General features: G+C 38.5%; 1 protein-coding gene across 5 annotated transcripts in view; it reads right to left on the reverse strand.

Moving 5' to 3' along the window:
- Nucleotides 1-360: 360 nt before the first annotated feature.
- The window catches only part of LOC105696081, a 137,329-nt gene continuing 110,016 nt past the window's right edge, over nucleotides 361-27,673 (reverse strand). For 4 of the 5 annotated variants that reach the window (XM_012418251.1, XM_012418250.1, XM_012418253.1 and 1 more), the window contains 7 exons: nucleotides 25,162-25,518; nucleotides 22,823-24,728; nucleotides 17,248-17,611; nucleotides 14,725-14,921; nucleotides 7,597-7,986; nucleotides 5,739-5,923; nucleotides 361-5,509 (listed from right to left, as the gene is read on the reverse strand). In XM_012418251.1, coding sequence (XP_012273674.1) covers nucleotides 5,434-5,509; nucleotides 5,739-5,923; nucleotides 7,597-7,986; nucleotides 14,725-14,921; nucleotides 17,248-17,611; nucleotides 22,823-24,728; nucleotides 25,162-25,518 — 3,475 coding nt within the window. In that variant the 3' untranslated portion in view covers nucleotides 361-5,433. Of the gene's footprint in view, nucleotides 5,510-5,738; nucleotides 5,924-6,012; nucleotides 7,024-7,596; nucleotides 7,987-14,724; nucleotides 14,922-17,247; nucleotides 17,612-22,822; nucleotides 24,729-25,161; nucleotides 25,519-27,673 lie in introns of those variants that run through there. The other variant, XM_012418254.1, reaches the window with a different exon arrangement.

A 27,673-nucleotide genomic window follows, 5' to 3' on the forward strand; every position in this document is an offset into this window, starting at 1 on the left:
GCATCGAAGCTTGCAAATTAGATGAACATGGAAATTTATGGATGGCCACCTACCCTAGTCATTTTTCGAGCCAGAAATGGAATTTCCGTAAACTATGATTCGATCTTGGCAATATAAATTGGACCAGAGTTTCATTAAAATTGAAGAATTCGAATATCAACGACAAATCTACGTTTTTTCGAAACTTGGATGTAGTTTCAGAATCACATCGCTTATTATTTATTTCTTAATCTTTATATCTGCAATTAAAGAACTGGAGAGTATTTAGTGTCTACAAATTTCATAATCACTTAAATGACAAATGATAGAATGAAGTCAGGGACAAAATGCGAGCCGTTGTAATAACGTGCAGAAACTTTGTTAAGGGGGATAGTAATATATTGTAACAAGGTTGACTTATCTATGGGAAATAGATTTTCGGCTTTAGTTATATGCTCGATATAATAGTAAAAAGGACATCCTTTACAACAACTACTATAATACGATGAAGCTGGTACAATTTATTCTCCTATATCACGAATATATGAAATGCATACATATTTTGTTCACCTGATACCGGGAATATCATAAAATACCCTAGTTGACAATTTTGCGGTACACATAGCAACCTTTGGCATGAATTGAATGGGCTTCGAATCCAACGATACTTACATCTATCAATCCGTGTTGCCACAGATCCGTAGACCGTAGTAGACAACTGCAGAAGAAGAGTTACAAACAGCGGTGTGCAATAAACGCGATGTACAAAATGTTTTTGTGCATTTCACAAGAGTATAACACGTAACCGACATCTAGGAAAATGTACATGTATACATTATTAACTTGACGTAAATCTCTTTATATAATTATAATATACCCGTAGCATGCTTGGTGTCCTCCGAAAAGGCTGCGATTTATATAACATACATAATATGGAGACGGACGAGCTCTCGAAAAATCACATTAGGGGTACATACAGGGCGGAGAAATCTTATATATTCACTTTGAGAACCCAATTCTACTAGAGATAAATTCCATTAAAAACAGGGCTCGTGTCTCTACTTTCGCGCCGGTCAATCTCACAACTAGCGATCTGCATTTTCAACGTACCTAGTGTCTTTGTCGTATCTTAAGACGAGGCTAATCGGAAACTAATAAATTGGTCGCTTAATCGGTTCATGATATGACTCGAAGTATATCTTTCTTTCTTACATCGTTAAACTATATATCTCTACCTTCCTATTTGTCGTCTATTCAAAGTCTCTCTCTTCGGCTTTCGTTTTATCGTTATACGCTTACAAATACGCATCTAAGGTCGTATAATTATGGTCCCCCTAGTCGCAATAAGGTTTTACAATACGAGGATTTCTCCACACTCTCTATCCAAATTTGGGTATCTTCTTCTAACCTGTAGTGCAGGTACTTTAGTTGATAGTAACTTATTTGCTTAACATCTGTCCGCTTCGTCAAAAATGAAATGCACTAACGATAACATTTCAAACCGAAATGATAAAACCACTTTCTCGGGGAAACCTCCCCAAATACGTAAAAATTGCGGCGCTCTATTGGGCGATCGTTGAAAATCGTTAACAAAAAATGCCACGTCGCGAATGGAGCACTGCTTTTCCAGCTATTTAAAAATTCATTCGGTCTTAATGGCACCTCGTTACAGCTAATAGATATTTACAATTATTAGAAATTTCTCCGAGTTTCCTGAGCCTAATGTCGCTTTGCCAAGCGGTACAGATCCCAAGTTACACCTATTCTTTCAGAATCTTCTAAATATACGTTGGATCAAACACACAAGCTAACACGAGGACTTATAGGCAATTGATTCAATTAATTAAGACTACTTGGCCACGATTTTAACAGCTAGAGAATAATTTGCATTGGTCTTTTAATTTGGCACCAGAAGACCATCAACCTTACGCACTTTCGATAGATTACGAGAAAAACACACAAGAACAAAATAATCATGTTACAGTTACATTAGTTTAAGTTTAGACATTCAATGTTTTTATCTTTTTCACATCCATTTCTGGTAACATGAAGGATAAAAATAATGTCCGTAACTACAAGGCTATCGTCCCCTATACTGTATTTTGCAAACGACTAAATAAATAAATATTGAACAATACATTATAAACGTAACTTAAAAAGACAATCAACATTATATAGTCTACATCTCAAACATGCAGTTTTAACGTGAAATTCACGAAGACGTCATTAAATGTGTTTAATATACGTGAGGAAACTATAAAATGAAAATTCTAAACAATTTTCTCTAGATATTATTCAGTAATTTTGTACTATTATTTAACGATATTGTAGTAGTAACTGCAACATGACTGCTTTCTCTACATATGTAAAAACATCTAAAAAATATAGCGTTTCTGTACTTAGATGAACATTTGTGCTTAAAATGCATATTATAGAGTAGCTGCTAATTACAAAATAAACAGGTAAATTTGTTTGCCAACATGAGTAACATGAATGCAGAGCTGCTAGAAAATATGTTTTAATATTTGAATACTCATATGCCAATGTCGATTTCGATATGAATCTTTTCAATCATTCTTGCGTCTCCAAATAATGTACACTCCGTTACTTCTCAATATTTCTACTTTCTTCCGCGCTCTAACATTCTTTAATTTGGCATTCATTATTACACGTTACATATTATCGGTGAAATGATACACCATACAATAAAGATTCGATATATATGTGTATACCGAACAATCCCTTTATCTGTCTATCTGTAGATACATACAGGTATCAGATAGATAAACGCGTGCAAGACACAATCCAATAATACATTGTCAGTTAATGCTGTTTACAGCATTACTGCTCTTAAAATATAAACAACGACGGCGGAAGAAGTAGGGAAAAGATTTACTTTTCTTAGATGGTAAAATTTTTCGGAATATTACTTATCAATTATACGCTACGATTGCACTTCAGCTTACTACATTGTACTCTCTGCATGATTAAACTTTCATTGACGCCAACCGTCATAAAAAATGCCTCATTTCTGTACAACATGTTTGCACATAATTTATCGAGGTTTCATCATTTTTCATCTTAAAAAAGAAAACAATATTACAATTTCGATCGAATAGTACTCAGAGCGTTCATTGCTCAATCATGAAAGCGTTCTCAAATTTTCATCCGCGCCGCCAAACAAAAAACAAAATAACTAATTTATTCACATTTTTATATTACCGTTTCAGTCCAATATATTTTAAAAATTCATAAAAATACCATTGGTGGGTATGGTGCGTGAAAGTTGAAAAATTGACGATCGCGCTATTTGACAGTCATTGCCTTGTCGTTATCCTAACAATAAGTTTTACATTGAAGTGCTAGGATGCATGATCCTACAATTTTGGTCCGTTATAGGTACTAATACTATAATAATAAGAATAAACATCAACATGAAGCTCCAATCTGTTGTTCTTATTCTGAGTCTTAATGATCCTGATTTAATTAGAAGCTTTGTATGATTTATGACGCAACAATACTAAGTGATATCCACTATCAATGTCCACTATTCTATTTTCGAGAAAGCACGTAGTTCAACAACGGTTCCTAGAATATGTCTTACAGAAAATGGGTAATTAAAGAATATTCTTAACTCAATCTAATTTTTATAAACAATTTAGCATTCCCACTGCGCGTCAAATTTGGCAATGCCGCTGAATAGAATTAGACAAAATAACTAACATTAAAGTTCTGTCATTCTTCGTTATTACTTCATAGCCCGCGTTAAGCATTGTATGAAAATTTCAATTAAATTTATTACTATATTCCAAAATAAAAGGCCTATATTGCACGTATCACGAAAGTAAGAATGGTGACGCTACCACCCCATCAATGCAGTGAATAAGAGGGAAATAAATTATAAACCGAGAAAAAATAATCCCAGGTCCCGCTGTCATTAAGGTGCACGAATTATGATAATATATATATATATGACAGACAGACTACATCAATGACTGTTGAATATATTGAAGTTATATATTAATTCTTTGCATTTGTATTAAACGAATCGATACATGTATATCCAAGCTAATTCCCTAATGTTTAGATTTCCCTTTTTAAATTAAAAAATTTGGAATTACAATGCATACAATCAATGTAATAACCTATACACTGATAGACAAGAGCTATTTTAACATTTTCAAATCAAGACAGCCTTACTTTCTACGCGTATGCAGAACAATACCTTGTAGAAATTACACTCGATGTACAGTTCAGCGTTACGTTCCAACCATATCGTATCAGAGTCGGAATTGTTGAAATATTAATAACAGGAATTCATAAATAGAGTAGAGAGCTCAAACGCTAATTCTGACACGCTGATTAGCAATTCTTATTATGTCGACTAGTTGTCCTATCCCACGAGGTACCACTAAATCAAAGCAATTCATAATCCCACAGAGAGGGGATACTAACGTCGTCGATTTGAGTAAGTGTCATTAGATTTCCAAACGACGTAAATTCGATCCACCCGAAATGCTACTATCAGCATTTATAAATCAGGGAGACGATATTGCATTTATATATATCAACTGGAGACACCATTTCTCTGTGATAATGCAACTTGTCTAAAAATATATCCTCTTCATGCCTTGGAGTTTACAGAAATGGAGAAACATTAAAAGTGGAGATATCCGGAGGAGTTTAGACATAGAGGTATCTTCTGTCTGTACAGTTTTCCGAAAGTTCTTACTGCGCAAGTGTAGTATATATTACAGCATCTTGTTGTGAAAGAGAGATACCTCAAAATGAGTAAATTCTTCATTGAAAACTATAAGTTCTTTCACATGTTTGTTGCCTATGATAATATCGCTTAAATGTCCAGTATCAAAAAACTTCTAACGCGTACGTAATAAACTTTCGGAAAAGTTTAGAACCAAAAAATCCCTCCCTGTCGAGTCTTCTCTGGACAATTCACATCTACACGTACTATAGCAGTTTCCTCTCCATTTTTATAAACTCTGTGCTTCATGCGTGATATTTTATTTTATGCTCGCTATTCATGCAACTCAAATTTTGCACGCGAACACAGGATAAATGAATCTTCCATAAAATCCAGACTACATCCCGCAGAATAGTACAATGCATGTTACGTATAACAACATGTACGGACGGGTGCATCACGGCCTCTGGTAATTAATGTTCTTTCTTCCATTCTCGATACATTCACGCACAAAGTTACGTAAACGTCGCGCCATTCTTTCGTATGGAAAAAAGAAGGATGCCGAAGAACGACTTGGTGATTCTGGAAGATTGGTTTCTTCGTTGATTTAGGTTTTTATGCAAAAATCCATTTTCCTGGTCTTTTTCCGCAGGTCCCCTCTGGCGATCTTTCTTCGATTATGTACCCTACTTCCATCTCTTTGCTCGATTTCCCAATCGACTCAAATAGCTTGCCATGATTTACTGGACGTATCACCGATTCTCTAGGTCGGTCTCTTGACTGGAGGCTTCCGTCACAGGTGGCAAAGCGCTGTCAACGGACACTTGTCTGAAAACGGTAGAAATATTTAATTTAAAATCGTTGCATAACCCGCAAATATTTACATTGCAGATCTTTTTTTTATCATAACGAAATTTTAATAATGACGAAAACCTTGAAGAAAATTGATCTGTAATAAATTATCTTGCATTTTATGCTAAAATTTATACGATAATGAGCATCTATAAATATCACTTGATTCGTAAAGTAAAAATTGCCTCTTGTGAGAAAAAAATACCTTCCATTAGTGTGCCATTCATACGAATCGGGGGCGGAGTTGCTTCTTCCAGACTTGTGGAATTGTTCCGTTCTCATTTTGACGGCTTCAGTTCTCCTCGATGATGATTTGGCCTTAAGAAGTTCTTCTCCGAATGTATTATCACCGTATGCAGTACGACTGGCTCTTCTTTGCAAGAAAGGATTCTGGGGAACATTATAGTTATTTGAAATTATTATTCTGACAGTTAAACGTCATTATTAAGGTAATGTGAAAGTGTCATCTGAGGGTTCAATTGTTTATGAAATTTTTCTCCCAACTGGGTGGTATCGAATCGTTTGAAATTATACCACATGAATATGGAGGCCCTACGAAAAAACTTGACAACCATTAAATTCCACTTTTTATAAATAAATTGAAAATTATTTACAAAAAATATTTAAACAGTAAAATTTCACGAGTGTTGAAGCTTTACTTAGAGCATCCATCTTCTCGTAGTAAAAAATCAAACGATTCGGTACACCCAGTTCGAAGAAAAATCCATAAACGACACTTTGCAGATGCCCCTATCACATCACCTTAAAGTGGAATGAAACCGACGAAAAATGGAATCGATATCGGTAAAAAAGATTCTTCTATCTACGTTACCGACGTTCTTATTCACAACGATAGCTGTGACGTAATATATTGAGTGATGTATGGAATGGCATACTCCACGTATCGTTTCTGTACAATGAGTATAAAGTAATCAAGTTGAAACTCGCTAAATTCTCCGAATTCATGATTTTTGATACTTTAATGGAATGCCACCCTTCCCCATCTGTAGCATTAAGTGCCAACTAAATTATCTTTCCAAGACCTCGTGTTACCTTCGTCTTCGCATAGGAGGCCACACCTTTTTATCTTTAAAGCGTTTAAAAGCGGGATTCTCGATTACTAGTGTTCTAAATTGTTGTGCGACGATCCTGAGACTTTCATTTCTCACATCAAAGCCTTCGAGAATTGTATATTAACACTAGAACTACCAAGACCAGTCAAAATTACTGATTTCAAATGGACCATCCTATACAAAAAAATCCGTCGGTAGTTCTAGTGTTAATCATAATATGAAAGCACGACATAATTTTGGTTCTAGTCTGAGCTAAGTCAAAAATGCTTTTCCTGAAAACCAACATTTTGAAAGTGTCAGGATGTTCCGTAACTACTCACAAGTCAGGTATTCAAATTTCATCCAGTTAGTTCAGTGAAATATCCTTCAAAAAAAGCTTCGTTCGAATCGACTGGTTTGAGGAGGATTTCACTTCACCTTAAAAATGAAAAAATTTTAAAAGACGAATACAAAGAGATCATTGCTTATGGTATATCATGCCATATGCTCATATGCCACTTGGCAATTCAAAATTGAATCATGTATTTCTACATAATAATTACAAGTATAGATGAACCAATCGAAAAAATAAACGGCCCCAAATTTAATACGTAATTCTCCACCATTACGTTTCGCTGTTAAAACTATATCCACAGCATGCAGCAATTATTTCCTTTCTTCCTTTTAAATAGCATCTGCGTATACTCAAATTCAATAATGAATTCTTTTTCCGCATTCCAAATTATATACAGGATTTAGCATTATTCAACATAAGTCAACTAAAAACTCTCGATGGGAAAATATCCAATGTGTTCTGACGGCAACACAATTACCCAATTATAAAGTGCTCTCAAGGACGGGAACAGTTATAAATCGTAGAATATAATCCTAACGTGGCATTGCCGATGTGACTTTAACTGTAAATAGCCTCCTCTAACGGTGAAAGCAATTTTATGATAATGGCCGTACCCACTAGTTACGCAAAAATGCAAAGGCGTATCTGTTTCTCACCTGGAAACTGTGCTGTTTCAGCATGGTTTTAATGAGGATCAGGGTGTCCAGTTTTGGTACCCTGGTGACAACTCGGGCCACCTCTTCATCGGTAACGGTGACCGGTAAACGGCAATTGTCGGCTTCGCTGGGCAGAGGTTCCAAGCCATGATTGGTAAGCCAGGGATGCTCCTTGATCATCGGAAGCGTGATCCTTTCGACCGGATTCTTACAAGTCATGTGATTTATCAGGTCGCGTACATCCTTAGAAAGCTCTGGCTTTTCAGGGAATTTCAAGGGCTCCGTACGCACGGCGGATTGCACACCCAAAACGGTTCCGGATCCGTCCCAGGGAATCCTTCCCGTCACCAGCGAGAAAAGCGTCACGCCCATGGACCACACGTCACACAACTGCAAAAAGTGCGAAACGAAATTAGCTTTTTAGCCGTGTATACTAGTGCCGCATATACGTTTCATGAAGAGACGTTAGTATTACTCATTATAGAATGAGCTTTACTCACTATGATAGTTCGAAATACTCCGAAGAAAATGTTAAACCAAAAATTAAGTGACCTACGCGCAGGGCATAACTTGGTAAATAACTCGTCATCGTGGTCTGTTCCCTTTTAACATACGTATTAGATTTAATAAACCGTGGTACAAGTATTTTATTCAATATGAGTTATTTACTAAAACATTGAGTTTCAAAAGAGGGATCGAAGCCATCGTAACCAGTGAATGCTTCCAATTACAAATAAATATAACTTTTAACAATGTTCTCCACACCTTGCGTAGGAAGTAAAAAATAGAAGAACAGATAGCGCAATTATTGCCCACGATGTTCTTAAATCCTAAAATAAGCTTCTCCTAAAATCGCATACACGATCAAATTTTACAATGTCACGAAAAACTTCATATAAATTAAAAAGTGGGTACTTCTGTACACGTGTTCGCCTAATTATCTTCCTTATAAGTGCAGTTCTACGGTACTCGTCTCCTTTATCAACTCCCACCAAATTCGCAAGATCGCGCATCGTTCCCAGAAACTGCATCCCTGAAACGTCGAGGTTTCCAAGTTCACTGCGGCTATATTTCCCGTTGCCGGAATACGAGAACAAGCACGGATGAGCTCGAAACAAGCCCCAATATCACGTTCAATCTGGAAACTAACTCGATCGACGTTCACCGGAAAGCACTTGTTCCTTTTAACCAAGGAGTGTAGTTGCCTGGCACAGGAGTCGATGCAACGAGGTCGTTTTCCAGAAAAGCCGAGGTCTTGTCCGCGCTCGTCACGTGCCATTACTGTCCGTAACTCGATGGACGAGCGTTAGCGGAGATTTTAATGGACCATCAATTACCGGCCGACTTGAATTGAGGGGAGATCGATCACTCCCGACGGCGATGCGACTTTCTCGATTAGGCTCGTCTTCCGTGCCTTCGGCGTCTCTCCCGTTTCCACGAGTACGAGTGACGCGCTATCCTCATAACCGGTCATTAAATCGAGATCCGAATAATAGAAAGCAGCCGGAATAAATAAATAAATAAATAATAATACCGGTGCCCATCACCGTTCCTTCCATTCGACACCGATCGGCAGCCATTACGCGCGAGCGATGCTTGTACGAATCGATTGCACGACTAAGATTTCTGGAGGGGTCGAGTGCATAGATGAAATGTAAATCACTAAGAAAAAGACATCAAATGTTTATAAGAGGCAACGAGGAACGCGTATGGCGTAACGCAAAGATGATACTCGTTATTGGTAAGTACGTAGTTTGAGGCGAAGATCTTGGGAAATTGTTATTTCTCGGTTTTACGGCATGTATAGCCATTGAATTGTTTTATAGAGCCCCTCAACATAGGATTTCTACTACTGTTGGTGTATTCTCTTCGCCGAAACGGGTTGCAAAAATTGTCAACCTCTTTCCGCGAGGCTTATCAACGTAAACCTTACAAACATAAACCTAGGGCTAAAATTAATTCCCGAAACAGCAACATCCCCTGATCTTCGTCCTTCCTTCGTAGAAACTGATTGTAAGCAAAGTGGCAAAAAATGAAGAGAACGAGCCGTGATCCCAGTACGATTGGAAGACGGATGATTCTTCGTGAAAGACGTGAACCGAAATTACGAAATAAACTTTTCGAATATAAAGCTTCGTTTTCAAAAGAAAATAAGCTAAAATACGTGCAATTAACTATACGAAAGACTCGTTCTACAGATGTCAATGCAACCAACAATTAGTTTATTGTCCAAAAATATGCAATATAGTAATAATATAAGTACGATTCCATATTAGGCACTTCTTATCATTTAAAATTGTCCAGTCTACGGCAACGTTTCTGTAATGGTGAACAAAGTATTATATATTGATCTGATACACCAGTAACCGACATAAATTTGATCTCTCCCACTCTTGATTCTTTTCTGCTTATACCCGAGTAAATCAAGCATAATGTCCCACCAGCTACGACCCAACAGGCTTTCCCGGATCGATGCCTTCAGCTCCTCGGAAAAAAAAATAATAAATGGTCGAGATACTGCAATTCCGGAAAATTCCTTAGTATTTCAAAGAAATCCAAAGATGACCTACACGGGACGCGTTCTTAAAATACCGTTAAAAGAACTTAGATCGTAAAGAAGCACACTAAAACCATTCTCGTATCCATTAAGGTAGTATGAAAGTGGCATCTGCAGGATCAATTGTTTATGAAACTTTTTTACGAACTGGGTGCACCAAATTGTTTGAAAATTTACCACGTAAGTTTGAAGACCATAAGAAAGGTTCTGGCACTCACAAAATTTGATTTCCTATAAGAAATTAACAAAATGTTTATAAACAAATTTTTGCAAAAATGAAATTTCATGCAGGCCAGAACCTTTCTTAAGGCCTCCATGTTCACATGGCAAAATTTCAAACGATACGGTACATCCAGTTTGAATAAAAGTTTCATAAACCAGACCTTCTCAAATGACACTTTCATATCACTTTAATACAGCGAGTAACAACACTTTGCCCTTAGCATTTCCATAGCCATGGGATCTTTTCACAGTGCTAAACGATATATGTGATTTTCAGACATGCACAACTTTAATTTTTAGATGTTGCAAGGTTAGGTTTTCACGGCAAGTAGTGAGTGAACGAATCTTTCCGCCCAATATCAGTGATCGTAACTGCAACGACAACGTTAATTAGACCCCTGAAAACACCTGCAGTGTACAAAAATTTAACCAAATACATATATCTTTATTCAAATAATTACAAAAATAGCTCAAATTGCTTCTGTTACGTCTCGGGTACGGAGTGGAAGAGATATTTTGTGAAAGAATTTACGTATGTGGACGGGGAGGTGAGACCTAGCCCCTGCGCCCTCGGTGAAGTTGAAAGGAATTGTGGAAATGGAAATTTTGTGGGCCTCTCAGCGAGTCCTATCCGAGCTTGTCGATATTGGTGGGGATGAATATTACGAAATAAAGAAACTGGGGTATAATTTACTTAGTGTATTGGATAAAAGTTACGGAAAATTTATAAGAAACAACAAATTGTGCGCGTGTACGTGTGCGCGTGTGTGTGTGGGTATTTCTAAATACCTTAATTCGTTTTCTGGATTTGCTGTCCGTTCGCTGGCGTTGCAACTAAGTTTGATATGCGCGAACACGTGAAGTGAAACTGACTCACGTAGTCTTGAAAATTGAACTGAATAACTAGTAAGTAAGTAGTAGAAGTGTGACGAGTTAAGTAAGTTAAATAGTAAGTATGACAAGTTTTAAGTCAAATTAAGAGTTAAAAGTAAGTATTACAAGTGACGCTCGCTGCTCAAATTCTAACTTATATAGGATTTCCACCTCCGACGTTTGACTCGCGAAATTCCGGCAGTGAGGTTTGGAAAGAATCTCGCATTGGGGGAAAGAGTTAAAACCATGTTTTAGGGAAAGGAGTAGGGTTAGGAAAAAATCTCCTGTTGGAGGAAGGGGTTGAAGAACATGTTTTTAGGAAAAGTGGTTCGGAACGAAGAATTTGAGAGAAGTGTCCTCGGGAGACAAAAGTTAATGCTTACTTTTCTGGGAACAGATTGTTAATGTCGCCGTTCTGCCGGGACTCACGAGCTCGCCCGTGCGGGGGTGGTATCCGTCATCGCGGGGTCCCCTTTTCTTAAGGTGAAGTGAAACACCCTTCAAATCAGTCGATTCGAATACAACGCTTTTTTTTAAGAGTATTAGACCAAACTGTCCGAAACTTTGACACATCACTCCTGATCATCTAAGAATTGTCCTGACACATTCAAAATGTGGATTTTTAAAAGAAATTTTTTAACTCAGCCCAGACCTGAACCAAAATGGCGTCGAACTCTCATATTTCGATCAATATACAATTATCGAAGGCTCTGGTATGAAAATCGAAAGGGTCAGGACAATTTTACGACAATTTAGAACACTCTGGTAATCGATAAACTCGCATTTGAACGGGACAAAGGCAAAATAAGTGTTGTATGCGCTTCTATGCCAAAACGATGATAATACGAAGTCTCGGAGTGAAGATTTAATTGACCTGGAAATCACAGATGGCGCAGGGAGTTCCTCTGCAATCAATTAGGGCCCCAGAAAGCATGAATCCAGAGGATTTCTGGAGTTTTACTTCGATTTCTTTATAATTATTGTACGAAAACGACAGGTGGAGTATGCCATTTGGTATAATACCCAATATAATTCGGCACAGCTGTCAATATAAAAACGAACGTCGGCAACGTAGGCATTTAGAAAAATCTTCTTTATCGACGTCGATCAAGTTCCTCGACGTGTTTCACTTCACCTTAAATATTTTGAATATTACGAGGAGCAGCTAGGCTCGAGGTCTTCGGGATCCCTTTCGATTTATCTACTATTTACGTATCGTGGCGACAGCTGGTCGCGAGAACTAAAATGGGGTGCCCTCGGTTGTCTGAATTGAAAAGAACGATTTTTAGACTAGATGAGTCTATTACTTTGAAGAAGAAAAATCCTGGGCCTCCCGGGCTAGTTCGATACGCGAGCCGATGCACGCGCAGAGAGCGTTACGTGGGACATAACACTCCCTTCCCATGAAAAGCTCAAATCATCTTTTTTGCCAAATATAGTACAACATTCATTCCATTAATGTCTAAGCTAAAATCTTTTTGCCAAATGTCACAGTAGATTTGGTTTCACATATGTTGTGTGTAGAAGATTTCCTGCTTCCTCAAACCGAAGACAAATATTAAAAACTATATCGAAACAAAGCAAAAAATTGGAAACTAAATTTGAAAACAATATTTTATTTGGCGAGCACTTGAGGTGTACTCCTAACATATGATCATTTTGGTGCTTGCCAAATAAAATATTGCTTTCCAATTTAGTTTCTAATTTTTTGATTTGTTTCGATATAGTTTTTAATATTTGTCTTCGGTTTGAGGAAGCAGAAAATCATGTACATACAACATACGTGAAACCAAATCTACTGTGACATTTGGCAAAATGATTTTAGCAGAGACTTTAATGGAATGAATGTTCTACTATATTCGACAAAAATAGATGATTTGAGCTTTTCATGGGAAGGGAGCAATTTTAGCTATTTTTGTAATTATTTGAATAAAGATAAATGTATTTGGTTAAATTTTTGTACACCGAAGGTGTTTTGTGGGAATGTCACTCCTTTTTGTAAAAAAAATGTTAATGTCTCTATTATTAATAATAAAATGGGAAAATGTATCTGATACATTCCTGTAATATAAAAATATAATTACTACAAACATATCATTTGATAAAAATTACTAAGAATATGTATATTTCGAAAACGCCGTACATATAAATATATCTTCTTATATTAACACCCTCAACATTTTGAATGGCACCATAATTTATCCGGAAATGTAAATTTTGAAATACTAAAATCAAATTTGGATTTAGCAACCACAGAAACCGTGAGAAACCCATTTTTATAAAAGTCCAACCATTTTTAAATTTTTATCCGCCATATTGGATCCACCATTTAGCATTTAAACATTTTGTTTACGGATTTGGAAGCAATGGCCCTAAAGATCTGGAGAAATCATTCTTTCAAACATAATTATTTATCCGTCATTTTGCGTTTTAAAATTCGGTTTCCAGATTTGGATTCAGCGGGCACGACTATCATGAGAAACTCATTTTTATAAAAATCCAACTACTTTTATACTCCGTATTGGATCAACCGTTTTGAATTTCAAAATTTTATTGCCAGATTTGGATTAAGCGGTTATAAAAACCACGCTAAACCGTTTTTTATAATAATCCAATCATGTTGAAATTATATTCGCCATATTTGGTCCGCCATTTTGAATTTTGAAATTGTATTATTTGACTTGGCTTCGGCGATCTCAAAAACATTAAGAAACCTTTTTTCTATCAAAATCGAATCATTTTAAAGCTGGGATGGGTATAGTTCCTTTTCAATCCGCGCGAGGCGGTGTCACATATTGGCTGCCCAAAAACCATATGACAGTCCGCCTATTATGTGAGTGCGAAAATGGTAGTTCGTGACTGAAGGGACGACGATGACGATATGAGAACGATTCTGAGAGTGCCGAAAACTTTACAGTGCCATGTCTTTACGTACATAGCAGCAAGCGGAGTCGGGTAAATTAAAAAAAAATTCCTGATTTTTTGCTGGATTTTTTGAGTTGATCGAAAGTTTATTTCTTTATCTGTAGCAATGAAGAAATTATATTTTCATTTTCCCCCACTCCTGAAATTCTGATCCTTACTATATATAACTCTAGCATCTAGCTCGAACTCAACACGCAAGGCGCGTTTCTCGCATCGCTCAAGTTGAGCAGCTCAACGCTACAAGTTTCTTGCTCAGAAATGTATTTAGTTCGAAACTCAATCGAGTTTCTTGATCTTGGTCTTTACGTCGACCTAAAGAGAACCGATAACCGTTCGATATCGGTTAAGATGTAATACCATTTATCGAGCATCTATCAAGCGGTTTTGGCGTAATTGCACCGGCAATTACTCGCAGCAAGGACCATCTAACTTTGAGACGCCGCCGGATCCTCAGCTAGTTTTGGCACCTTTGAGGAAGCCTAAAGGGGTATGGAGGCACGGCTAACCCTCGGAAGAGCACTCTCGATAGGAGACGGTTAGGGCGCACTCACCGTTCCAGAATATCGAGCCCCCGGGGTGGTCGTTTCCGGTGCCGCAAATGCCGGCGTGCCTGCAGATCCCGTCAGCAGTTCCGACGCTTCCCGGAGCTCCGCGCTCACTCCTAAATCGGCGATCTTCACGCGACCCTCGCCGTCCACGAGCAGATTGCTGGGCTTGATGTCGCGGTGCACGATCCTCTGGTAATGCACTAGGAGTCGAGGAAGAAGGAACGTAACGGATTAGTACTCGATATTTTCATGGAAGCAAACTTGAAGAAGAAGAAAAACACACTGAGAAAATAAAACTTTACCCAAACTCAAAATTAGCTCGGTTAAAGTACTATCATTTAAAAATAACCAAGTAATTGTTAAAAGTAATCCAATGACTACTGCTGTCTGTTGCCACGTTCAATCGATTAAAATGAAATGGTTAAAAATAATACATTAATGGGTTGTCGCAACCGAGTTCCACTTTTCAAAATTTAACCGAGTCAAACAAATAAGTTCTTTTGATGAAAGCAACCGACTAATGTCGTTAAAATGCAATAAGTTACCTGACAACGTTTTAAATGATTGATTTTAACCAACCGAAATCGACAACTTCTCATCATGTGCTTTTGAACTTGTGTATTTTCTAACATATAAAATAAGAATTTGTAATATATAAAATAAACGAGCTTGTGGTATCGATGTACTATTACAGGGGCGACTTAAAATTTAGAGAAGAATAATATCTTGTAAATTTTATAAACGTGCAAACGGGACTCTTCCATTTTAATGAAAATTGCATTTATGGATGAATTTCCATAGATGGCCTCGTTAGATTAGGTGGTATAGCGCTTGCCCGGACAACGAGAAGTCCTGGTTCGTGACCCGTCCCAGTCATACGAAAACCCCCGGACTCGTAAATAAATGAAAACAAAAATTCATTAAATAAAGGTTCACCTACTAAACACCCTCTGTAATTGGATGGGGCTAAAAAGAATATTTTTATTTTGTATATTACAAATTCTTATTTTACGTTTTAAAAAGTATAATATAAGACTGGTCGTGGCAATCAAGTAGGTTCGATACTACTACCGCTCGATCGACTACGGAAACCAAATAAGTTTGTTACCGCAACAAGGTGAATCCGTTACTGCAGTCGAATAAGATTGGCTACCGTAACTGAATAGATTGGTAATTTTTAATCATGAACTTGTAGCCAAATTTATTGCGTTGAATATGGCAGCAGAGATGAGCGGGGAGATGTTTCGCGTCATTGTTTGAAAGAGAGGCACGGCCTACTGGCGCCATCTACGCCCTTTACACCTCTGTAAAAATTGGAACTACTTCCAAAGGGGCGAAATCTTCGTAATCGGTAAAACAGGGTTACACTTGTGAGCTGCGTTGTAATCTCAATCATCCACGCATAACAACTTTAATTGGTATTCGTAGTCTTCTTTCCCAACCTACGTTGACCCTGATACTAAAAACGAAAAAGCGATAACTTCATTCTATCGATACTGTGCTGTATTTGAAATCTGCAGACGCGTTTTTCATTACCGATAGAGAATATTTCGCCCCTTTGAAAGCAGTTCCACGGCGCTAGGGAGCCGTGCCTCACTTTCGACAATGGCGTGAAACATCTCCCCGCGCATCTTTGATGGCAGCGAAGTTTATACGTGCTATATTGGCAGGGATGCTCGACTGTTTTCAGCAGAATATTGGTTATATTTGACAATTTCGTTTTTTTCAGTGATACATGTTGAATCGTTTAATCGAATTCGTACAACCCTGAGACATGATCGAGGGACGGAGCATTTGGTTATGGCCAGGGCAAGTACGCTTTCTAAAATAAGTGTCCTGCAGATGGTAAGAGAAATTTACTTTGCAGACGAAATTAATTACTTGCGGCTATCGAATGAACGTACCGCAGAGCAAACATCGACACTTTAATTTTCAATTCTTGTTTTAGTTATTGTAATAAATTGTTTTAAAACCAAGGTGTAATACAAATCGCGGACTTGAATTTATCCGCCAGGAACATTATCTCATTGCTCGTCCATCACCCTTTTAGTGCGAAGATAGAACGTTCAATATATCTTTATATAATAGATTCATTAATCGAATTATGGGATTGATCTCACGGTGTATAATTCTTTCGTCATTATGCACGATATATTGGTTGGTAATGCATTGAGAATTTAAACAAAAGTATAAAAACTAATTATTAATGAGGTATTAATATCTATGAACGCGATGTTATAAGAAGGAAAAGGCTTCGATGCGCTCTCAGAAACTCACAGATAAAATTGCTGTAATTCACATTGTACGGCACAAAATTCAAATATCGCAGATGCTCAAAAAGTGAAACTGCAAAAAACATTGCCACTTACCCGACTGCTCTATTTTCTCAAATGCCTCTCAAGTTCCTTATTACGGTACAGGTATTCCAATTAACATGATTATTCCCTCTCGATATAACCGATACAGCCATTTCGGCGTAGCAAACGTCTGTGATAATTAAATGTCGATAAGGTATAATAAACTTACGATATTCAATTCCCATTACTACATCGCGAAAGTTCTTCCTGGCAGTTTTCTCGTCCAAGGGTTGGTCAGTGGGCACCTGAAGAACCTCGCCTCTTTGTACCAACTCAAACACAAGGTAGAGATTATCTTCGTCGGGGTCATCCAAGACCTCGACGAGCTTGACGACGTTCGGATGGTCGAGCTTTTTTAATAGGGCTATCTCCCTGTAGACCTTTTCTAACGGGCTAGAGGCACCCTTTCTTCCGGGCGCCATTCTGCCGAAAATACCGGCCTTTTTCATCAGCTTCTTCTTGCTTAGGATCTTCATGGCATAGTGGGCCTCGTCCTCCTCGTTGTAGCAGAGCTTAACGATCCCGAAAGACCCCTGAAAACAAGAGGCAATAAACGCCTACGGTTATTAACCATTAATACTCACCTCTGTGGGTGTAATTGCACGTCATCGGTTACGTGAACAGAATATGTATGGGCCCTCGAAGCCATTTGGTACGCCTTAAACGTATGAAAATACAGCCCACGACTTTGTCTCGAATGTTACGAACAAATGATCTCAAGCAACTCCACCACGCAAACATAATATAATAGGGGAGATCGGGATAAATTGATCAACTTTTTCCGTAATGCTAAATTGTGAAGAAGATAAAGAGAATTTTCGAACTTCATCTATCGAAATGTGGGGCATACATTCAGGTACAATAATTGGAGTTCAAGATCCTTAAATCTTTATGAAATAGTAAAGAAAAAGTTATTTATGTATGCCGGTGCGGTTCATCAACTTGCCCCGTTCTTGGGGCAATTGACCGAATAGTCGGGGTAAATCGACATCCAGTGCGTGCTCGCGCGCGCGCACGGGTGCGTGTGTCAAATTTACAGCACGACGCACACGAACGCAACCCCGAGAGGGAGAGAGAGAGAGAAGGGGCAGAGAGGGGAGAGGGGGAGGGGAGAGATGGAGCAAGAGAGGGGGAGAGAGAGGGCGAGAAAGAGGGTGGGAGTGAGAGAGGGGTGAGGGAAAGAGGGGAGAGGGAGAGGGGGAGGGAGGGAGAGGGAGAGGGCGAGAAAGAGGGACGGAGAGAGGAAGGGAGAAAGGGAGAGGGAGAGGGACCGGGAGAGAGAGAGAGAGGGAGGAGACCTCTTTGATGCCACTTTCACATCACCTTAAGAAGGAAGAGTTTTGGGAAGGAGACTTGAACCCTCGTGCTCTATTGTCTATCTTTATACAACCTTTGGGTCCCCGCGAGGTCTCCGCAAGGTCCTGCGTGATCCACGAGGGCGGAACTAAGGTCAGGGTGATCGTTATCCACCTTTCCCGTGATTCCACGTAATTTACAATACATTACATGCCGAGGAGCCGAAACGAACTAGAGTAATTCAGCGACCTTATTCTGCGAGCGTTGCTACGGACACGCGATAGTCACGTCGTCTCGTTAAAAGGGACCTGGGCTCGTTAGTTCCGAGTCAATATACAGATATACTGAATTTCCAAATATTTCGTGGAAATGGAGCGACCATACTCCTGGGGTCGCAATAATTAGTCAATTGTACCAAACTTACTTGTACACTAAAATGCTTTGACCATAAGTGGGAGTCAGTTTTTCTATAAAATTTCTGTTTTCTGTATGGGCCTCCCTATTAGTGACGAGCAAAAAATAAGATGATTGTCGATATTTAAAGAAAAGGAACTCTGCTTCTTATTAACTTGAAACTTTCTGGATACTTAAGATCATATAGTTTTTCTTTTTAAATAAAAATATTGAATTACTTCAGAGTTGTACGTAATTTACTGAAGTATCGCAAAAAAAAGTAATTTTCAATGGTAAATGTAAAATTGGCTATTGTAGAAGTGGGAGAGAAACAATAACATCTATTTTGTTTACATGAGAACAGCTATCGTTGAAACTAAGATTATCTAAAGATATCGATAAATATTGAAACGATAACATTTTGAAAAGAAGTTTTAATGTTGTGCAGAAGAAAGGTTCATATTTCAGCAAAAGTTAAACATTCATTAAATATACTTGTAAAATTTCAAATAGTTTCGATCGTGAGTTTTGAGATATTACGATTACCATTTTAAATAATGCTGTTTCGAGGAACATTTGTTTTAAGTTCTATATATTTCGTTTTTATATATAAAATGTAATTACGGACAGCAATTCCCAGGTCGTACAAGCAAACCCTTCTTCTTCTTTATAAAGCTCTTCTTGATCGAGCGAAAAATATTGATTTTGGCAACCCTCGACCCTACGGACGCCCCTTAAAAACACTTTATTCAATTTGAATTCAATTCGGTATACAGAAGTTTTTATGGCAGCATCAATTGCTGATGTAAATGTATCAATTTTGATCATGTCCGATAAACATTAAAACCACCCTTGACCGTGAAAAAATTTGATCTGAGCTATTCTAAGGTTCGAATGAACGTCCCAATTTTTTTGTTAATTTTGTCAATACTATCAACGGAGAAAACATTTCTTTCTTTCAAACCTATGGCAGATATACGTTTTAAATAAGAAATAAGAAACTTATCTAACAATAAGAGATATATTATTCTAAATAAATTAAAATGGAGTAATTATTCGACCCCCATGATCATTACGATTAAATTTTTCCAAGGATATGATGTAGTTTCAATATGTACTAGATTTGAAAAAAAAAAATAATACATAAACCAGAAATTAATACTTCCATGAAATCTACATAATAAATTTTACATAATTTTAAATATCTTCATAATACATTTTATTTGAATCATAAGAGGTACTTCTAAATTACATAAAATAATAGGATTGTTAAAGAAACTGTGACGCTCTCCCAAACTTATATTATTCATAAGTAAATATCATAAGACATTCATATCTTCCACACACTACATGTATATAACCGCTCTATGTTGGCAGAATATTGAGACAGCGTTGTACATATACGGTTTCCACATGTGCACCTGTAATTTTATTAAAACGTCTCTAAATTTGCAGTTTCACGGCGGACGAATCTGCGTTGCGGGACTTTGACGGTGGACCGATTTCGTATATGTATATGAGAAATGTAGGTAACCGATACATATTTTGTGCACTTTTCGGCACAGAGGATGTTCAACATAGAACTCAATTTTTGCTAAGTTAAAGGTAACTCGAGTTTTTAAATAAAAAAGGAAGACCGCCGAAATATACTCATTTTTGTTGACTTTTAACATTCAATAATAACATTTTTTATTAAATATGTTTCGATGTTAGATCATACAACATGGCAAGCATGTTTCAAGTTTCAACAGCTCTGATGTATGTTTACTACAGCATCCTTGAAGATAGCCCGATAGATCAATTCGACTGTTCTTACCGGAACACCAACACATCCTTCAAAGATGTCACCGAAGTCATACTTTTTTAGTTTGACTCGCGTGAGAAACAATTTCGGGTTAACACTAAAGCAACCGGATTAGCACTAAAACACTACAACATAAGCATTACGGATTTCAGGTCCATCAAAGGCAACTAAAATTCGCGGATTGTTTTAGTGTTAATAAAATTATGTTATCAGTTACATTCTAGTTGATTTACCCTAAAAACACGTTATGAATCGGAACCTACATCTACTACAATATGCAGGAATATTTAAAATAAATGCTAACAGTCTGTGAAGACGATAAATATTTCTGTTTCATTGTAAATTATTAATTATTGTATTATAAGGTTTCTTGTTAACAAATAAGTTCTTAATTAAATTCCATGAATTCTTAAAGTGTAATAAGGTAAAATTTGGATTGTCTTTTCCAAAATATTTTGTGTTCGGATATTTCAAGAACTCCCACATAAATGAATTTAAAGTAAGTACCTATTGTATATTATTACACGGCAATATTGAGTTGGTAATTTAAGAGGCGTACTGTTTATGGTCAGACGTTCTAATAAGTTTAATAGAGCAACAAAGAGTGCGGGAATGGGTCTTTATAAAATTGGAATTATATGCTCTCATTCTTACTAAATAGTGTCGGCGTTACTATCCCCGAATTAACCTTGGAATGGGCCATTTCTTAGCCGATAAAAGTATTTTATAAGACTCATAAAGACACGTTATAATCCACTCATTCCGTCAGGAATAAAAATATCTCCTCTCCAACGCGATAGTGATTAAAACAATACGTGGTTTTTTACGGCCAGTTAGATAATACGAGGGCTTCCTCTAATTTTGAAGGTTATATTCTTCCTTCCTTCGCCTAGTTTGAAAATAAAATGAAAAGTTGTTAACTCTAAAAAGAACATGTTTCCTCTCTCTTTTCTCATGGAAATTTCTTTAAAAATTTGAATTAAATTCCTCATACATTCTGAAAATGCAGTTCAAGAAGATTGCGTATTACCACGTTGACGCATCGATTGACTAACTAATATCGAATTGGTATCCAACCAGTTACCGTTAACATACCAATTTCCGTTGATAATAACACCCGCGAAAGTGACCGAACACCGTGGAGGTATCATTAAAATTGACTACAAATTAGAAACATAATACCGAGGCGAACAAAGAGATCAAAAGACAATACGTATTCATTATGGCTGTTGCAAAATTTACATACCAGGTTCGAAAGCCATACATGAATATATTCTATCCAGCGATAACGTCAGATAAGTTTCTTCGAGATAAAGCAATGAAATTTACGAATTTATACATGTTATCGTTGGAATTAAAAATGTAAATTAGTATTAAAAAGAATTAAACCTGTATTTAAATCAAGTTTAGGCATCAGGTAAGGTACAGCAATCAAAAAAAGTATACCAAAAAAGAACGAACTGTAGCCCGTAAAGATATAATAGATTGCAGGGTTACGATAAGTCTCGACGACCAATCTATTTAAATCTAAATCCGCGGTTTCTTAACTTTGCGTGCCGTCCTCCGTGGTAACCGATCCCTGGCCGTACATTTTTCTACGCGAGATACCTCGTGCCCTAACCTTAACTTTCAGATTGCAGAAAACGGTACATATCCAGGGACCCGTAAATAACATAAATTAAAATAATCTTTACAACCTCCCGAGCATTTACTTTCAAACATAATAAATAACATGACAAATTCAGCATCACCAAATATAAAATGTCCAAGTAGTTGATAGACCTAAAGTTCAAGAATTGAACCTCGAAAAGATACACTTTCACCTTCTTTGTAACAAATAGGAAACTATCTCCAGAAGGATATACGTAAAATTGGATCAAAACGTAATCGCTATCTTCGAAGTACATTATCAAATGTTATGAATTTTTGTCATAACATTATGATAGTATTGAAAAATTACGAAGATTTAACGTATTTGTTATACATATCCGGAGATTACTGTTGACCTATCTAAGCCCTAACGCATAATACACATTTGATACGGACCAAGAGTCCCCTTTACAACTCATATCAAACTTTACCACGTTTTTTACCCACATTATTATGAAATCCACTATCTACGCCATTACGAGACGCTGCAAATCCAGCGTCAGTTTTTTTACATATTATTTCAATCCACACATCTAAAAGCTCCACCAATGTATTGAAACGTTATTCTACAGGAGATTGAACGCGATTCGCCATCACTTACCTGACCAATGTTGTCCAACAGTTTGTACTGGTTGAGCTGAAGAGCGCCTTGTCGATTGTCCAAGGAAACTCTTCTGCTCTCTCTCAGAGGCCTCCTCTGGGTCCTCGGAGAGCCCTGAGGGCTGCCATAAGGTGAGTAAGGGCAGTAAGGGTAAATTGGTCTGATGGTAGGATCCACCGGAAGTCTGTGTCCAGAGGCGAGCTCACTTGATAACAGCGATTTTCCTCCTGTGCACGTTCCGGACACACCTGGAGCCAGAAGTCGAGAATCGGCATCTCTGACACCTGAAACCTGCATCATGGGAACGCTCTCGGCGTGAAGGAGTTTCTTCTCCTCGGACGACGGAAGAATCCCAGATAACCTGTCGTCCTCGTGTCGTGTAATCTGCAATGATATCCTCCTATCGTTCAGCCTTGGAACCCCATCTCCTCTGTCCTCCGACTGGGTCGACAACAGCTGATAAACCTTCACAGATCGTGGAAGCGGCAGCGTAACATTGGGGCTTTTTTGTTGGGGCTTTATCATTTTTTCTATAACATCTGACACGTCCGCATCATCGACACCAGCCGAGTAGAATCTTTGATCGTCTTCGGATTTATACTTCTGATTATCCCCCGGTGACTCTTCATCGATTCCTCTAGATGTGTTACCTAGCCCGGATCTTGAGAAATTTGGGGTACTGAATTGATGGACCATCCCTTTTCTGAGTCGAAGAGACCTGTCCACGTTCCGGAAACTTTCAGGAGAACTCGTCGTCTCCGTGTCTGCGAATCTCGCGTCTAAATGTGACATATTACCGCCAGATTGGGAGGCCTTCGTCCTAGACTTCAATAGGACGTCGGTATAAGACGGTGAATCACATACAGTCTCTTTTCCGGAGAAATTTTCTCTGGAAGTGGAGATTTTCTTTTCTCTGATTAAGAGAGAGTTCACAGGAACTGACGTAATCGACCTGGAGAATTTGTCCCCAGGTAGAATTTCCATCCTGGAGAACATCCTGTCAAGGTCGTCGCACGCGGGTTCTTGGGGGAAATTCTTATGCACGTTCGGATTTACAACCTCCTTCGTCTTAAACGTTTCTAGTACCTTGGACATCCCTTCGAAAGCCTCCGGATGGGATATCCTCTGAGAAACGGTGAATTCCTTGCCAGGATTCTCAGTTCGACCTCTCAGGGTATCAAGATCCGTAATCGCGGTTATTTCAGGAGCGGAGACGCCTGGCCTCGAAGATCTCCCAGATAAGTCCTCCATCCCAGAAAGTGGCTTATCGTTCGCGTTTCCGCCCGCGGTACAGAGCCTCTGGGCGATGGCTTCCGGTAACTCCGCATCCCGAACTTCCTGGATATCGGGCATGTCCAGTCCTGCGGTCGAAACCTTCCCGGGGACCTCCGTAGCCGGCATCCTCTCCGAGGAGGCGGACTCCTCATGGAAGGTGACGACCTCCTCGCAGCGACCTGCCCTCCTGGGCGAAGGGTCCAGCCTCTTGGCGGACGACCGCCGCCTCCCCCTCAGCGGGCCAACCTCGACCTCCGCACTCCTCGGGTCCTCGTCGAAGGTCCCGAGATTGCTGGCGTATCCGCTGCTCTGCCTCCTAGGCGCCAGGATCCTACAGGCCAGCCTAGGAGGCCTCGAGTCCTCCCGGGGACCTCGCAAGCCCTCCGTCTCCTCAAGGTAAAGGGAACTGTCTTTCCGCACCTCTGGTATTTCTTCCGGAGAATCCGCGGGGAGATTCGGGGAGCAACTACCGGCGGAATCGCCCGGCCTCAAGGGATCCCTCGACTTCTCGAAGGACGATTCCAGCTCCTCGAGGTATGTCGTTAGGGTCCTCGTATCAGCCTGGAAGCTCCGCGGCGGCTTCCAGCTCCCCTCGCAAGAGCTATCCCCTGTCGGGTCGGACGGAGTTACGCTGTAAAAGATTCACACGTAAAATTGCACCAGGAACCAAACCCGCGGGAAGCGGAAGCCACTGCCAAACGCCTAAAGGTCGCCCAAGCAAACGGATCGGCACAGCTCACCCCCGATGCTTCTTCATGCACGTTCCGGCAAAGAAAGAACAAACGACTTCTTTCCCTCTTATTAATAAACCGTGGGCTTACACGGCATACACCCAGTGATACCTCGTTACGAACTCTGGAGCTTCGCTCCAAAAGAAAAATAGAAGCTTAAAACAGTATGCATACAACACTACGAATGTGCGTGTCTCGTGAGGTCACCGCGCAACTACGTGTCGTGTTTCGCGTCACACATCACATCGTGCAGTATCAGGACTCCGGCTCCTAGGTGTTTACAATTTCTCGTTTAATCTCTCTTTTCTACCGTTGTTTGTTGTGTTATTTTACCTCGATTTCTTACAGTGGACCCCCGAGAGATCGCTAGCGCCTGAGGAGAGCTTCGCGGCGCCGACACCCCGAAGAGCTGCTTCGGTATTCTCGATTACCGTGTCGGTCGACTCTAATAACCGCCTTTTCTCGGATCGAGTTCTCTCGGATATCGTGGATCGAGACCGCTCGTCCGAGCCCTGAGGAGCCTCCTCGGGGTCAGGCTTTCCCGAGCTCTGATCGGTTGGTAGCTTCGCGATAAACACAGTATCCTGGTGGGTTCTCAGGGAAATCTCCAACACCGAGTCCTCGCAGTCCGAGGACGGGCTTAACCTCTTCGAAGACGACCCGGGTGACTCCTCGTCTACTGCACCGTGTCTATAATCAGAGACCAAAAACCTTGATTAGCACGAGTTGCTCCATCGACGGTGCAGCGTATTCATTTTGCATCATCGGAGATTACTGCCGAACTCTGTGCGGATTGCAAATGAGGACAGTTTTAATCGAGAAACTACGTGTTTATTGTGCATATACCTATCATTGATTCTTAACAGGTCATTAAAATGCATAGTATCGATCTAGAGAATTTGTAATCAGATTACGTTTTTCTTTATGAAATGTTTTCCAATAATTTTCTTAAAGAATATTGTTTTATATTCCTTCCTACTACATACATAACATCGCAGCAATTGATTATCTGGTATTAATAAATATCCCTTAATTTCTTTAACTAGAGTTGACGTTCGGCTAGAGAGAGGTTATTTTATTTACTTTTTAAAATTTTCGATATAGGGACAAAAGCAAAAAGGAACAAAACTAACCTGGCAAATATGAATACGTCTTTTTATAAGCCTAAACGCAACGTAGGGAAATATGATAAATCGGTTGAAGAATAAAGAAAAAATAATCGATGTTTTACATTATCTAAGCGGTAGGTTTTACACAACTTCGCACAAATTCCTGCTTTATCATTTCTGTCGAAAAAGTGATGTTATGGAATTGTTACGACATTTTGTCAGTACAGTCAAACCTGTTTTTGTGCGGTCTATTTTTATGCGATTTTTTTTTATGCGGTATATTAATATCGGGATTCTGTTGTGTCATTAATAGAAATGTAACCGAAAACACGTCCACATTATCATCAGAAATTATTGCGCTAGCACATAACATCTGCGGAGAAGGTTTAGACACTTTTAGCGAAAATGATCTTATCGAAATGATTAAGGACGAAACCGTAACTGATAGTGATATTCTCAATAACTTAACAGCAAAATGGAAAAACATTTTCTTAAAATAGATAGCAATTCCGAAAGAAGTTTGAAATTCCAAAAAGAGCTTCGATCGTGTATATCTGGCTATCGCGACGTTTACAAGCAGCTGATCAAACGACCGTCGTCGCAAAAACTTATCACCGACTACATGATAACAAAAAATAAATTAACTCTAATATCTTCAAGTGAGGAAAGTGATTACGAACCCGTTTATCACAAGAATATGCGCGTTTTGGACTACGACGAGTAGTATTGAATTACGTACATTTTGAAAATTTCTCCATGTTTAAAATGAGAAATAAAAATTTTGTAAAATATTTCCACGTGTAATTTAATTATTTATTTTGTTTGGAAAGCACTTTCTCGCTATTTCGTAAAGCTTTGACATATTTTCTAACTGAGACTTTTTTTATGCGGTCCCTCTCCACCGCATAAAGAACATTTTCTTTAATATGCTCTAAAAAATTATTTGTTATAGGTATTTATGAAGTTTCTGAATATTTTTTTTTAGTGCAGTTTTTTTTTTCTGCGGTCCCTATCTACCGCACAAAAACAGGTTTGACTGTATACGTAAGACAGCATTATTCTATATTGATTCCAAGGTGCTAAGGAATTTCATAACCTGAAGCGAGTTCGGAATCCGACGATACTCGTCCAAGAATTTCAGGGAAACTGTTCCGTGCAGTGCTTGCAGTTGCACAACTTTAACAAATACAGTGTTAGAAACTTGATGAACCCAATAGGTAATCGAGCTGTAGACAATGCTCGAATTATCCAATCGACAGCATACGCCCTCCACGAAGATATTCCATTGCGTATCGAGCAGATTTTCATTATACGTCTTGTCAACATACGGTATACTATAGTTTACCTTCGTTTTTGTGACAATATGTTTGTTATCGAAATTCCATTGGATCTCTAAGAAAAGGTTAACACACTTAAGGTAATATGAAATGGAAATATATATCAGAAAAATCAAATCGATGGTCAAAGTATTCTCCGAATTGGGTGTATCGATTCGTTTCAAATTTTTCCACGGGAATATTGAGGCCTTAAAGTAGATCCTGAAATTCATGAAATTTCATTTTTCAGAAAAAATGTATTTATTTATCATGGACTAAAACCAACATTGAGTGGTTCATGCATGTTTATATGTTTTACGATTCTTGAAGGCTTTGAATCGGAAATGAAGAGTTTCAGGACAGCTCAAACAATTTAAAATACCGTAGAAATTACAGTGTCAGATGGGAAAATATGGAAAA

Source organism: Orussus abietinus, unplaced genomic scaffold, assembly GCF_000612105.2.
Source record: "Orussus abietinus isolate OABI.00-Male unplaced genomic scaffold, Oabi_2.0 scaffold105, whole genome shotgun sequence".
Lineage (NCBI taxonomy): Eukaryota > Metazoa > Arthropoda > Insecta > Hymenoptera > Orussidae > Orussus > Orussus abietinus.